Source organism: Equus asinus, chromosome 28, assembly GCF_041296235.1.
Source record: "Equus asinus isolate D_3611 breed Donkey chromosome 28, EquAss-T2T_v2, whole genome shotgun sequence".
Lineage (NCBI taxonomy): Eukaryota > Metazoa > Chordata > Mammalia > Perissodactyla > Equidae > Equus > Equus asinus.
In genome coordinates this window covers 37,200,577-37,213,494 of record NC_091817.1, presented here as the reverse complement: position 1 = coordinate 37,213,494, position 12,918 = coordinate 37,200,577, and the positions used below count along the sequence as shown (strand labels likewise).

The following is a 12,918-nucleotide window of genomic DNA, read 5'->3' as shown; positions in this document are numbered from 1 at the left end:
ATTGGTGTCCGAGCCTTACGCTCTTCGCTCGCCTGTCGCAGTCTGTTGTGGAGGCCAGTTGTTCCTCGGAGTGGGCTGGGGAAGGTAAGAATCAAAGGCGAGCACTGGATTCAGCCCGGGGTTGGCACCGGGGATCTATGTCTTAGTAAACCTGCAGGTGCAACCAGATTTGGGAGTCTCCAGCTGGCCCAGTGGTGGATCGCACACTATCAGACTCAAGTCCCCCTTTTTGTGACAGTTATTTCCTAATGACTACTTTATTCTCCTGTCATGGAACTCATAGATAATGGCTTAGAAGATCATAGATAATGTAGACAACCTACATTTTGAAAACTAATGTTATGCCTTGACTGTAACAAAGGAGAAATAAAAGGAAAATAATTTATAATTAAAAATACATATTTCAGTATGTAAATGTTTGGTCATGACTGCTGTATGAGACCTAATGAAGTGGCCAGATACTTGCCTTTTCATATCTAATGTGCTTAAATGCCACAGCCACAATGCTGTGTCTTATACTGGTGTTTCGAAAATCACAAGGTATGATCTAAAATGGTGAACTCTTTTTGGTAAAGTTCTGAATGAAGCACAGTACAATCTTCTCTTGATTATACAGTAGTTATATTTCTGGAGAATCTGCATATGTTAAAACTGTGCAGAAATACATTGTGGTTATCTGAAAAACAGTTTCTAGATTCTGGTAATTTATAAACAGTTTTTACCTACGTGAATGTCCAGGAAGACATGAGAAAAGCTGTGAAAACTTTTTCAATAGGCGGGACCATCCTGTGCATTGCAGGATTTGTGGCACTCCTGGCTCCCAGCCAATACTACCAAACATTGTGACAAAAATACCTCCATAAAATTCCAAAATGAGCCCTGGGGGAGGAGGGACAGCACTAAAAACCAATGAACTGACCACCCTTAAGTTCCCTCCCAACACTGATAGTGCAGGCCTTTCTTCTTCCAGCTCTGACCTCTCCAGTGCTGCTGCTTCACTGGAAGAGGATTGGCTCCCACTCGCCTTTCCAGCCTCTTAACACTCCCGTTCTCCCCACTCTCCCCGACTCTCTCACTTGCTGAACGTACTTTTCTGTAAACCTAGAATGCCCTCCACTTCCCACCCTCTGTCTTGACTGTTACTTGAAGTCTCAGCTCAAATCCCATTTCCCCTAGAAAGCAAGGCTTCCCTGACCACCCACAATAAGGCAGGCCCCCCAGCCATCACAGCACCCTGTACTTCTCAGTAGTTGGCACATTTGTATTTCTTTAATGGTGACAGTTAAAAAAAAAAATCTATCTTCTCTGCTGGCTCCAGGGAGCAGGGACTATATATCTGTCTTGTTCAACACCATTATCCTCAGCTAGAGCACAGGTCTGGCACAAGGAGGCATGCGATAAACTTTTTTTTTCAATGTTTGGGTCCAAAGGCTTCAACCCCAATTCCTGAGTTGAACTTCTCTTTATTTCTGTGCCACTAGAGGTAGGATATGTCTTAGGCCTGGGATTATGACACTGACCATTGCCAGGAGCCCTTCTCAGCGTTGCCCTGACCTTGATCATCACTCTTTCCCAAAATGAGCACTTTACATGGCTTATCTCATTCAAATAAGAAAATAGTCCCATGATTGGGCAGGGTGATAGCTGGGGATTACATTGTTCTTGGCATAAGTGCTGTTTCTACTTCTTCCTAGGCTCAGAAAGCAGACCTTTAGCTAGGAATGAGAGTTTGCCTAAAGAAATATGAAGGAATTTGGAGTTTTACAGAAATGCTTGCCCCAAATGTTGGATTATAAACCAGTTGCCTAATTTTACAGATAAGAAAAAAGGACCACCTAAATAACCATGAAGCTCCTACCACTAAGAGTGCTATGACAGGTGCATGCCAAGTTACAAAATCTCTATGGAAGGCCTGGAAAGGCAGACCACTCACTGTCTGTCAATCTCTGTTCTTCCTTTCTTATTTAGTAACAGAATCTCTAGCGAGGCAAAGACAGTCCAGAAAAAATAACACACTTGCCAGCGCCCTTTAGGGCAAAGTGTGGACATGTAGCCAACTTCTGGCAAATAGGCTCTAAGAAAAATCAATGCTGTCCCCTTAAAGAGAAGAGACATGCCTTCCTTGGCCCTACACCCATTAGCTGGGTGGAATGCTGACGGGGTCGGGGTCGGGGGTGAGCATCTTGGACCGTATGAATAAGGATGTGGCCCCTGGGAATGACAGAGCATCCAGAAGGAGGAGTCATGGAGCTGCTATATCAGCTCTAGACTGCTTACCTTCAGATGATATATGAATGCGATATAAGCTTTCATCCTGATTAAACCACATTGATCTGGGTTATTCAAATTAATACCCAAGCTTACATCCTAACTAATACCCCTAGTAATGAGAGATGATGGAAAACATCACTTTTTTTTTTTTAAACTAATAGCTTTCTTCTTATTTGTCCCTAGGAAGAACCTTGAGTGGTATTCTCCATGTAGTGCAATCAGGTATAAGATATTTCCCCCAAACTTGAAGGATATTGGCCCCCAGAATAACCCAGTGGTACCAGGTTCCAAACCCACAGAGCTCCCAAGAGAGTTCAATTATCAGCACTGATGCTGAACTTCCCTAGAAGAGAAAGAATCCCATCTCCCATATTGCCATAAAGAGCCTTCTAAAAGAGTGCTGCCTTTAGAAGATTACAATCACTAGGCACACAGGAGTCAAAAGTCTCAGGAAATTAGTGGAATGCAATGCAATGTGTGTTTATAGTGCAGTGCTGTCCAAGGACTCGACCACAGAAGAAAATAGGGAAACCGTGGCGCTGTCCCTGGTGCTAGCTCTGTTCTCAGCCGCGTGTTTACGGAGCTCTCCTGGGTTCCGGGTCTGAACACAAAACCTGTGTTCTCCAACTTGGTGATGGTCCGCTCTGACTAAATTTTAACCTTGATCTCCAGGCACTTGTCTCATTCTTTTGAATTCAGCTGGCCAGAACCTGCCACACATTACCTAGTGCCACAGCTTCTGCTTCTCTCTGCCTATCGCCCTGCTTCAAAATCCAGAGAAATCCAGGATGAGAATTTCTTGTGGACCCGAATGGCCAAGGGAGGCTCTTCTGCGAACTTTTCTTAGACCTTAAAGATTTCTAATAATTATAATTTGAGAAATTAAAAAGATAAAGATTACATTTTCTTGTTGGTAATAATAAATTACCTCAACACAATTTAAACATAATAAAAGTCCACAATCTAAACACCATTTAAGCATAATAAAGTGTAATAGAATCGGAAACTCCCTATGTTCCAATGGCTTTGTTCAGCCACCTTAAAACCCTTTTCCTGAGTTACCTTGCATGCAGGTGACCTGAACCACAAAAACATGTTTCATCTGAACTTCACTTTAATTAGCTAGTAAATCGCTCATGTTTATCATTCAATTGTTTCTTCACATGGTCCTGAAGAAGTCGCAGAAGGTATCATAGCCATTTTATAGATGAGGAAAAACGGACCTTCCAGGTTACAGCCTTTGTAGAATGTAGGGTATAGTGGGGGAGACAAGCTTTCAGTAATCAGCACCTGAATAAATAAACCATTGTAAGCTTTTATTCTTGTGAAGATAAAGAGCACTTGAGCAGGGCAAGGTGAGTTCTGAGTTCACACAGAACCATCCACCACAGCTACAGCTGAAAAGAAGTGTCCCTAGGGATGTCACATGGGTACCAGAGGCGTCTGCTCTATTTTCCCATCAATCTGATGGGTTTCATTGTTCCCAAACTGTAAAAGAAGCATAAACAGTGCTAATCTCAGAGTTAGGAAAATCTAAATTCATACAGATAGCTGTCCACAAAAATCGTTTCCCTTTCCAAAAAGCTTTTAGACACATAGAATTAGATTGTAGTCGTGGACTGAAGCTGAGGCTGCTAGCTGCCCACGAAAACATCCATTCTCCCCCTCCTCCTCAGTAGCAGAATTCCCAGTTTATTTGATGTAGCACACTGCCACTCAGCTAAGAAACTTCCCAGTGACCTTAGCAGCCTGGTAATACAGCCACATGACTAAGTTCTTGACAAAAGCATTTAACTGGAAACGTCCTGTGGCACTTACAGAAAGTCCTCTTAAAAGAAAGTGTGCCTTTTTTCCTGCTTCCATATTGTGGAGTTGAACAAACACTGATGGAGTGCTAGCAGCCACCTTGGACCATGAGGATTATAACCATACTGATAGCCAAGTGGCAATCTGGAAGGAGACTGGGTCACTGCTGACATTGTACAACTGCCTTGCCAGCCCTGGGCTGTCTATGTCCTAAGACTTCTTTTATGAGAGAAATGAATTTCTGTCTTGTATTAGAGTCTACTCTTTTAGCCTTTTCTGTTATATACAGATTAACCCAATTAATTGTTAGTAAGCTAATAGCCACCCAAAGATATCAGGTCGTAATCCCTGGAACCTGTGAGTGCTACCTTAAGATGGGAAAGTTTCTGCAGATGTGGTTAAGGGTTTTGAGATGAGATTATCCTGGATTATCTGAGTGGATCCTAAATGTCATCACAAATGTCCTTATGCAAGAAGCAGAGGGAGATTAGACACAGAAGAGGTGATGTGAAGACAGCAGTAGAAATTGGAGTGACATGGCTACAAGCTAAGGAATGCTGGCAGCTACCAGAAGCTGGGAGAGACAAGGCAGATTCTGCCCTAGAGCCTCCTGAGGGAGTGTGGCCCTGCCCACACCTTGAACTCAGCCCAGGGAAACTGATTTCAGACTTCCAGCCTCCAGAAATGAGAGTAAATTTCTGTTGTTTTCAGCCACTAAGTTTGTGATAATTTATCACAGAACCATAGGAAACTTATAACCATTAATTGATTCAAAGACAGTTACTCAGTTGGAAGGGGCTTTCTGACAGTGGCACTGGGTCAGGGACCATGGATGCCAACTACTTGATAGAGAAGTCCAGGAAAATGAAAACGATTAAACATCACTCACCTATCCCCATGTCTCAAACCAGCCAGCTCTCTGGTTCATCTACGTGATAGAAAATACCTATTTTCAGATGGTATTGAGAGGTATAGATGTTTAACAATCTCCCAACGCCGCACAGCCACTAAGGGTGGGGGGACCTAAGAACGAGGTCCTCTGCCTCCTAGGACAGACTACCTCCCTTGCAACAGCCATAAAGACAGTCTGTACTAAACACGTCGTACTGTTGTAGCTCAACCTGTTTTCCCTCGTGATGCCTATTCCCCATCTACCTTCCTTTCTGTGAAGTCAGGCACAGTGTCCCCTTATCTTGACTTGATCCTGATATTCTCCTCCACCCCTAAGGAACATTAACAGTCTCTTCAAACAACCCACTCTTCTGTTACTGAGACATACTTGTCACAGACCTTACCTCTGATTTCTATAGAGCAATACTGTGATGGCTGGAACATGGGCTCTGAAACCAGGCTGCCTGTATTGAATCCCTACTCTGCTACTTCCCATGTCCTCGGGCAACCTAATTAATCCTTCCTCAACTGTAACATGGAGCTAAGTACAGCACCTGCTTCATACAGTAGTTGTATTGAGTATGTGCAGTGATTAGGAGAGCTCAGCATACGGCGAGTGTCAAAAAATACTGCTGTGACGATCATTTATTAAAAGGCAGCTGATGCAGCAACATGTGAAACTAAGTCCCTGACCTTGGTTACTCTAACCAGTTTTTTTTTTTTCCTGAGTGACTTGTAGATTTTCTGCAGTCAAAATGATCCCTCTGGAAATAACTCAAATGCCCATCAACAGTAGGCAGTAAACTGTGGTATATTCATGTAATGGAATACCACGCAGCAATAATTAATCTATGCTGATGATTCCATTTACGTAAACCTGTGGTGATGGAATTTAGAATAGAGGGTACCATGAGAGAGAAGTAATGAGTGGAGTGGAGCACAGGGAGACTTACAGGATGCTGGTACATTCTATCTCCTGATCTTGGTACTGATTATAAGGCTATGTTCTTTGTAAAAATTCAAGTTGTACAACTATGACTTTGCATTTTTCTGTGTGTATATTATACTTCAATTAAAAAAGTTTACTTAAAAAGCTATCCCTGACGCCAGCCCAGTGGCTGAGTGGTTAAAATTCCATGCATTCCTCTTTGGTGCCTGGGTTTGCAGGTTTGGATCCTGGGCATGGACCTACTCCACTCATCAGCCATGCTGTGGAGGCATCCCACATGCAAAGTAGAGAAGGACTGACACAGATATTAGCTCAGGACTAGTCTTCTTCAAGCAAAAAAAAAAAAAAAAAAAGGAAGATTGGCAATGAATCTTAGCTCAGGGTGACTCCTACTCGCCAAAAAATGAAAAAATAAAAAGCTATCCCCCAGCTTATTATTCATTGATTGGTCCAAGCACATGATAGAACTGCTCATCCAACTAATGACAAGTAAGGAAGAGGTGGTGAAGCCACCAAGGTGCTAGGTTTCAAGGAGCAGGATTTCATGGAGCAGCTAGTCTGGAATTAGGAAGGGAGCCTGCCACACTGATTGGCAGCAGAAAGGCACATGGGAGAAAAGAGGGTGCATCCATCATCCAAAGAAAAGGGCCAGCTCTTTGTTTTCCTATTGAGACATCTCAGCAGTCTCTCTTATGAGAACCAGAGCATTTCCTTAACCCACTAACCAGATCAAAGGGCTGGGGGGGTGGGGGGGACACGACACATGCTATTCTAGACATTAAATAGGCAAATGCCAAGCTATAAAAGCTACCACAGCCTGGCATTTACCAGTTTAATGCCTAGAATAGCATCCATTCCAAACGAAAACTGAGTCAACAGAAAATGAAAGCTTTAAGAGTGATGGCTTTTGGTTTCATAGGTGAGACTTCTCTTGAGAATGGATTCAATGATGCAGACATACTAACACCAACTTTTGTTCTGTTCACTGGCATTCTGATGTAGCCTGGGCTCAAGTATTACAATGGGTTTCCCATTCTCTTCAGTCATGGGGTTTGGGGACTGCCAGGACTATAGCTAAAAACCTTCCCACACATCATACAAACAAAACATTTCTCCTTCATCAGGTCTGTTATCCCTGAAGACTTAAAATAACTGTTACACTGATAAGGTTCTGCATAAGTCAAGACTCTGTTCCAAGGAAAGAAAACCTAACTCAACTTCCTTGAGCAAAAAACCAAAACAAAAACAAAACTCGAATTTATTGGTTACTGGAATTCTAAAACCCAGATGTATTTCTAGGTTCAGATATGGTTTAATGTGGTTGTTCAAGCAGAATCTTCAAGGTTTGATTATTCTCCAACTCTGCTATCTCTTTTGCTGTGCTGACTATTCTCAGCCTCCACAAGAATCCAGGAGTTCCTATCAGCTTTAAGACCAAGGGGAAAAAAAGAGAGTATGTCTTCCTGTTAACTCTTGCCAAGTCCTGGGACTCTAAATGGACCATCTTGATTCACCTACTGACATGTGAACCAACAGCCATGGCTTGCGGGAAGGAATCTGCAGCTGAGCCAGGCCTGTGTCACACATTCCACTCCTGAGCAGAAGATGGAATCCAACAGGAAATTTAGTGTACTATCACCAGTAAAAGAGGGTAAAAAATTCTGGGAGGCCAAAACGACAAATGTCCAGCACAGGCTTCTCTCCAGGATGGACATGACCTGGCTGGGAAGAAGTCCTGAAGGCTTTTTCATACTTCACACACTCATAGGGTTTCTCTCTAGTATAGATTCTTTGATGCTGAAGATTTCTTTTCCTAGTGAAGACTTTTCCACACTTACCACATACATAGGAAGACTCCTGAATATGGATTCGTAGATGCCTTTTCAATTGTTCCTTAGCACTAAAGGCTTTTCCACAACCTACACAGTCAAAGGGTTTCTCCTCGCTGTGGACTCTCTGATGCCGAGTTAATTTTGTATGAAAATTGAAGGCTTGCCCACATATTTCACAAGTATAAGGCTTTTCCCCTGTGTGAATACGCTGATGTTGGCTAAGATGGGAATTCCTTCTGAAGCTTTTGCCACACTCATTACATTCATAGGGTTTCTCTCCAGTGTGGATTTTCTGATGTCGAAGTAGTGGTGAATTACGAACAAAAGCTTTTCCACACTCGTTACACTCGTAAGGTTTCTCTCCAGTGTGGATTCTCTGATGTATCACAAATTCAGAACTACTGGTGAAACTATTTCCACACTCTGTGCAGAGATAGGGTCTGTCCCCACTATGGATTCTCTGATGCCTGATGAGATTTGCATTATCATTGAAGGCTCTCCCACACTCCTCACACTGATAGGGTTTCTCTCCAGTGTGGATTCTCTGATGCCGAATTAATGAAGAATTGCCATTAAAGGCTTTTCCACACTCATTGCACTCAAAGGATTTCTCCCCAGTGTGGATTCGCTGGTGTCTAACATAGTAAGAAAGAAAGCTGAAGCATCTCCCACACTCCTGACATCTGAAGGGTTTCCTATCACAGTGGATTCTTGGAACCTTTCCTCTAATATTTTTCACTGTGGGGATTTCCTGGTGCTTCTCCAGCTTACATGTTTCTAGGAAGTTGGTTCTCTGAAGAACACTCTTCTGCAGACCATGTGACAACATCATGTCTCTTTCTTCAGAAATTCCCTGGGTTGATGTGGACTCATTGTCAATGTTGGCCTCAGTATCTGACATAATAGAGAGAAAATACAAATGTCACCTGAGAATTATACTAGAAACAAAAGAGCACCAAAATTATAGGGCTTTTAGAGATTACTATTACAACCTCCACATCGGCCTGCTAGCAAGACAAGGCTATTAAAATGAAAGTGCCAAACATCACAGACAGAGAATAGTTGAGGTGGAACAACGTATTAGTGTACACATCGCACATCACATTGCTTCCTAAGCTTTTCCAGACTCTATATTTGAATGACTTCTCCCCGGTATGTTCTAGTATCTTTTGACCTTACGGTATTTACAGTTCTACAAAATACCAAAGAAGGCAAGGCTTTAAGAGCAAGTAGTGACACTGGGGCTGGCAAGACTCAGAGTCTGAAAGTAAAACAGAACGTCAGAATGTAAAGGCAATGAATGAATTGTTGTTCTTTTAAAAAATTCATACCCAGCAGATGTCCCAAAGACTGGAGACACTGGGCATTAAGGACACTAGGCTGTGGCAAGACAGAAAAGAAAATCACAGAGGCACTTAGAGGACATCACCCCCAAAGGTTCTTAACTGCAGCTCCACAGATGATGAGTGAACACCCTAAAATCGTTGGCAATTGCTGTCTTGTCATCACTCTTGAAAAAGTCTGAACCTCAGACATGCAGAAACTACTGTCCTAGCTCTCTTCCTGTTTGGAAAGAGAAGAACACAATTTACTTAGATACACCAAGACTGCAGAGTGTTCCTTCTCATATTAGCAAAAAGGAGACAAACAGTCACCCGGAAAATGGCATTTGCTCAGACTCTGGAGCAGGCCTTCTCAGTGGCCTGCTCTAGCCATCCACTTACACATTCTAAAGGAAACTCAGACTCTGCAGTTAGATCGGAATTCATATGAATTCGAAAAGCTCCTCCTATGTCATGACTTCCCAGTGTTATCTGACTTACCTCTCCATTTTTATGGCTGAGTTTTGATAAGATCTGGTCAATTCAAGCTCCACACACTCATTCCAATTCCATGTTCGCATTACCACTATCCCCTACCCAATTCACTCACTCAAAAGTCATTGCCTGATATATAATAACAGTTTAACAGAATTTTATGCCTTCAGTTTCCTTCAGACTGATGAAACCACATACTAAGTTGAGTTAATATTTTGCAAACAGACAATTATGGGCCTATGTCACTAGTAGCAAGGTCACTGTGGCAGGGGTTGCTGCTCTTGCTCCAACTTCTGTTTCGTCTGCTCTCTCATTTCCTGTTCCCATGCTGTAAGTTCTTTAGGATAGAGCCCTTAGGTCTACCACAAACTCTGCATTCTAGATTTTACACATGAGGCTGGGTGAGTAAGCTGTACCAACTATATTCATCTACACTGCTAGCTAGGTTAAGGAGATCAGGGTACACTGCAGACTCTGCCAGCCGCAGATTTGAGAAGTCAAGAATAGGAAGTCTTGCCAGCCCGGTGGCATAGTGGTTAAGTGCATGTGCTCCACTTTGGCGGCCAAGTTGCATGGGTTCAGATCCCAGGCGCAGACCTACACCACTCATCAAACCATGCTGTGGCAGCGTCCCACATACAAAGTGGAGGAAGACTGGCCCAGATGTTAGCTAAGGGACAATCTTCCTCAAGCAAAAAGAGGAAGATTGGCAACAGATGTTAGCTCAGGGCCAATTTTCCTCACCAAAAAAAAGAATAGGAAGTCTTGCTTGGGCTTTGAGTCCTAAGTCTCATGCTCTTGCACTGCTTACTACAAAAGACAGAAGAATACTTGCAGGTGGGCTCCAGAAATAACCATTTTTAAATATGCTCCCCAGGTGATTCTCCTGCACATTAAACTGCAAAGTTCTTCACAATGATTTATGGACCCTCTATTCCCTTCCTCAGGTCAGAAAATCTACCTTCTCTTTCTCCACATGAAATCCACTGTAATTTGTCAAATTTGGAGCTCACGGCCTGCCACTGAGCTTCTAAATAGGAACTCCTCTCACCCCTCTTTCTGTCGTGCTCCCACAGCCCACTGCCTATATACCAACAATAGCAATTAACACATTTTTATTTTTAGCTCCTTACATCTGTCTCCATAACTTGTATCCTCCAGAGCTTCTTCAACAAAGCTTGGAACATGGCAAGTGCTGAAAAACTGCTCCTGAATAAATCCATCCCGCCCAAGGAAGGAGGGCCACTGAAGCAGGCAATGCTGAAACTCAGAAAGGAGCAATGGATTCAAGAATTGCATATGAGATCTATTAAGTGGAAATATGTTATCTTGATAAGAGTTAAAACTGGTGGGAAAGGTTTCATATTTTACCTATTAGGAGAAATCATCTATTTTATTTAAATCCTTCTCAGCATGGTTCATTTTAAAATACACTGCTCTGTAAAGTTCTAGAGTTGCCAGTTCTAAACCTGCCTCGCTTACCTTTACAGATGTCTGTGGTCCTCTCGGCAGGTGGGTCATCCTGTGCCTCCAGGCCCCAGGACAAATCCCCTCCCTCCAGAAGTGAGATCAGGGCAGGTGTGGGAATTGGGTATCCTGAAGGGGGGAGAAAATGGCACCTTTCAGCCCTGGTCTGCTGGGTCAGAAGAAGGAAAACCCCAAGAGCCTCAGTAAAAATAACACCCACAGAAGCGGGCTCAGAACTGGGGACAGACAAGGATATTTTGATCAAGAAGAAACTGAGCATTTGTGACCTTTTGCTCATTAAGATTAGGTAAGAAAGATCCTGCAAGACATGTGTAAACACAGGGAAAGGGTCACACCCATCCCTAGACCATATGGGGAGAGCAACTTGGCTCTGCAACAGAAACTACTTATTCCTTACTGTGCAGGGGCCTTAGGAGGATGAGGCACACTCTTACCAGGGGACAGCCATACCCTACACTGGGACCAAACCGACCCAAGACCTCTCCCTACCCAGCAAACTCTGAAGTGGTTCGTTTGGCCTCAGCCCTGGAGCCACGCAGCAGAGGATACTAGAGACAACCCCTCCCTCTCCACACTGCACCCCCAGCCTATAAGGAGAAAAGAAAGAAAAAAAAGGGAAAGCACAGATCTGCGTCCCGGGAGGAAAGTGGCCTTACCCAGGGATGTCAAGTTCCCATAATTCTCCAACATCACACTTCTGTATAAGGCCCTCTGTGCGGGAGAAAGGCCAGCCCATTCTGCCTGGGTGAAGTACACAGCCACGTCCTCGAAGGTCATCACCTCCTAAAACAAGAGTTTCCTGTTGCCCCAAAGCCAATTCTCTGACTCAGGACCTGAGTGTGGGGTACAGGAGACAGTATGAGGAAGGGGTCCTATTAGGGATGGCTAATGAGAAAAGGTGAAACAACTCGGTGTTAGATCATTAAATGACTATTTCTACAACCAAAAATCTGGAACATCTTTCACTACCAGAAGACCTTCCACTACGACATAAAATTTAGTGTTATGAAACATGATAAAAACATCTCAAAAATCTTGGAAAGTCTCCCATTAATTAACCTTCCTAGAGAAAAATCTCTTTTATTTTGTAAATACTTCGTCTTTTACTGTTACACCTACAAGTGGACAATTAGCTTCAATCTGTGCAGATACCCACACTCATAGGTAGCATCTCAGGACCTACCTGTCCCCCTTCACTGCCCAGCCAATCCATTGGCTTCCCACATGTGCTCAGTCTGCCCTAAACCTCAAGCCCACATAACAAGAGCAGAGTCACAGGTTGCCCTGAGGAGCCCATCTCATCCATCGCCCACCTGTTGCTTGAAGGGCTGTGCTGCCTGCGCTCAAGAACGTCCAGCAGAGGGAGCTCAGTGCTGCCTGGGGCAGTCTATTCTGCTTCCTGATGGGTGTTCCTGGGAGAATATGCTTCTGGAAATCAAATCGCTGCTGGGTAGCTGTTTTAGCTGCTTTTCTTTATACCTCGAAGACCATCTGTAATGGCTTCTGCCATCCAAGCCTCATATTTTTGCAATAGCCACCCTTTCCCCTCCCTGACGGCCTCAGCTCTGCCTTCCTAGAAAGTTCCAGCATCTGGTGTAGACCCTCTACTCACTCCTTAGACTTTGGTGTGGAACTTGGCTACCTGAACAGGCAGTGACTATCCTCCCACCTTCTAACGCTCAACCAATTCTGCAGATCTCCACCTTCCACCGGTCCCAGCACTGCTGGGTGACCCAACACGTCTGACCCACCACCTCACACCAAACTCACCTTCCCCCCACGCTGGCTCCCTTCCTAATTCGTACAAACTAATTCGCACGGTGAGTGACAATCCTATTTCCCTGTCTCAGTGAATAGTGCCAAT

General features: G+C 43.7%; 1 protein-coding gene across 7 annotated transcripts in view; it reads right to left on the bottom strand.

Annotated features, from left to right (window-relative positions):
• Positions 1-7,174: 7,174 nt before the first annotated feature.
• LOC106830910 (zinc finger protein 19) overlaps positions 7,175-12,918 on the bottom strand; it is a 30,005-nt gene continuing 24,261 nt past the window's right edge. For 4 of the 7 annotated variants that reach the window (XM_044761053.2, XM_044761059.2, XM_070500326.1 and 1 more), the window contains 3 exons: positions 11,711-11,837; positions 11,049-11,162; positions 7,175-8,643 (listed from right to left, as the gene is read on the bottom strand). In XM_044761053.2, coding sequence (XP_044616988.1) covers positions 7,553-8,643; positions 11,049-11,162; positions 11,711-11,837 — 1,332 coding nt within the window. In that variant the 3' untranslated portion in view covers positions 7,175-7,552. Of the gene's footprint in view, positions 8,644-10,699; positions 10,833-11,048; positions 11,163-11,710; positions 11,888-12,918 lie in introns of all 7 variants that reach the window. The other 3 variants (XM_070500328.1, XM_070500327.1, XM_044761060.2) reach the window with 3 other exon arrangements.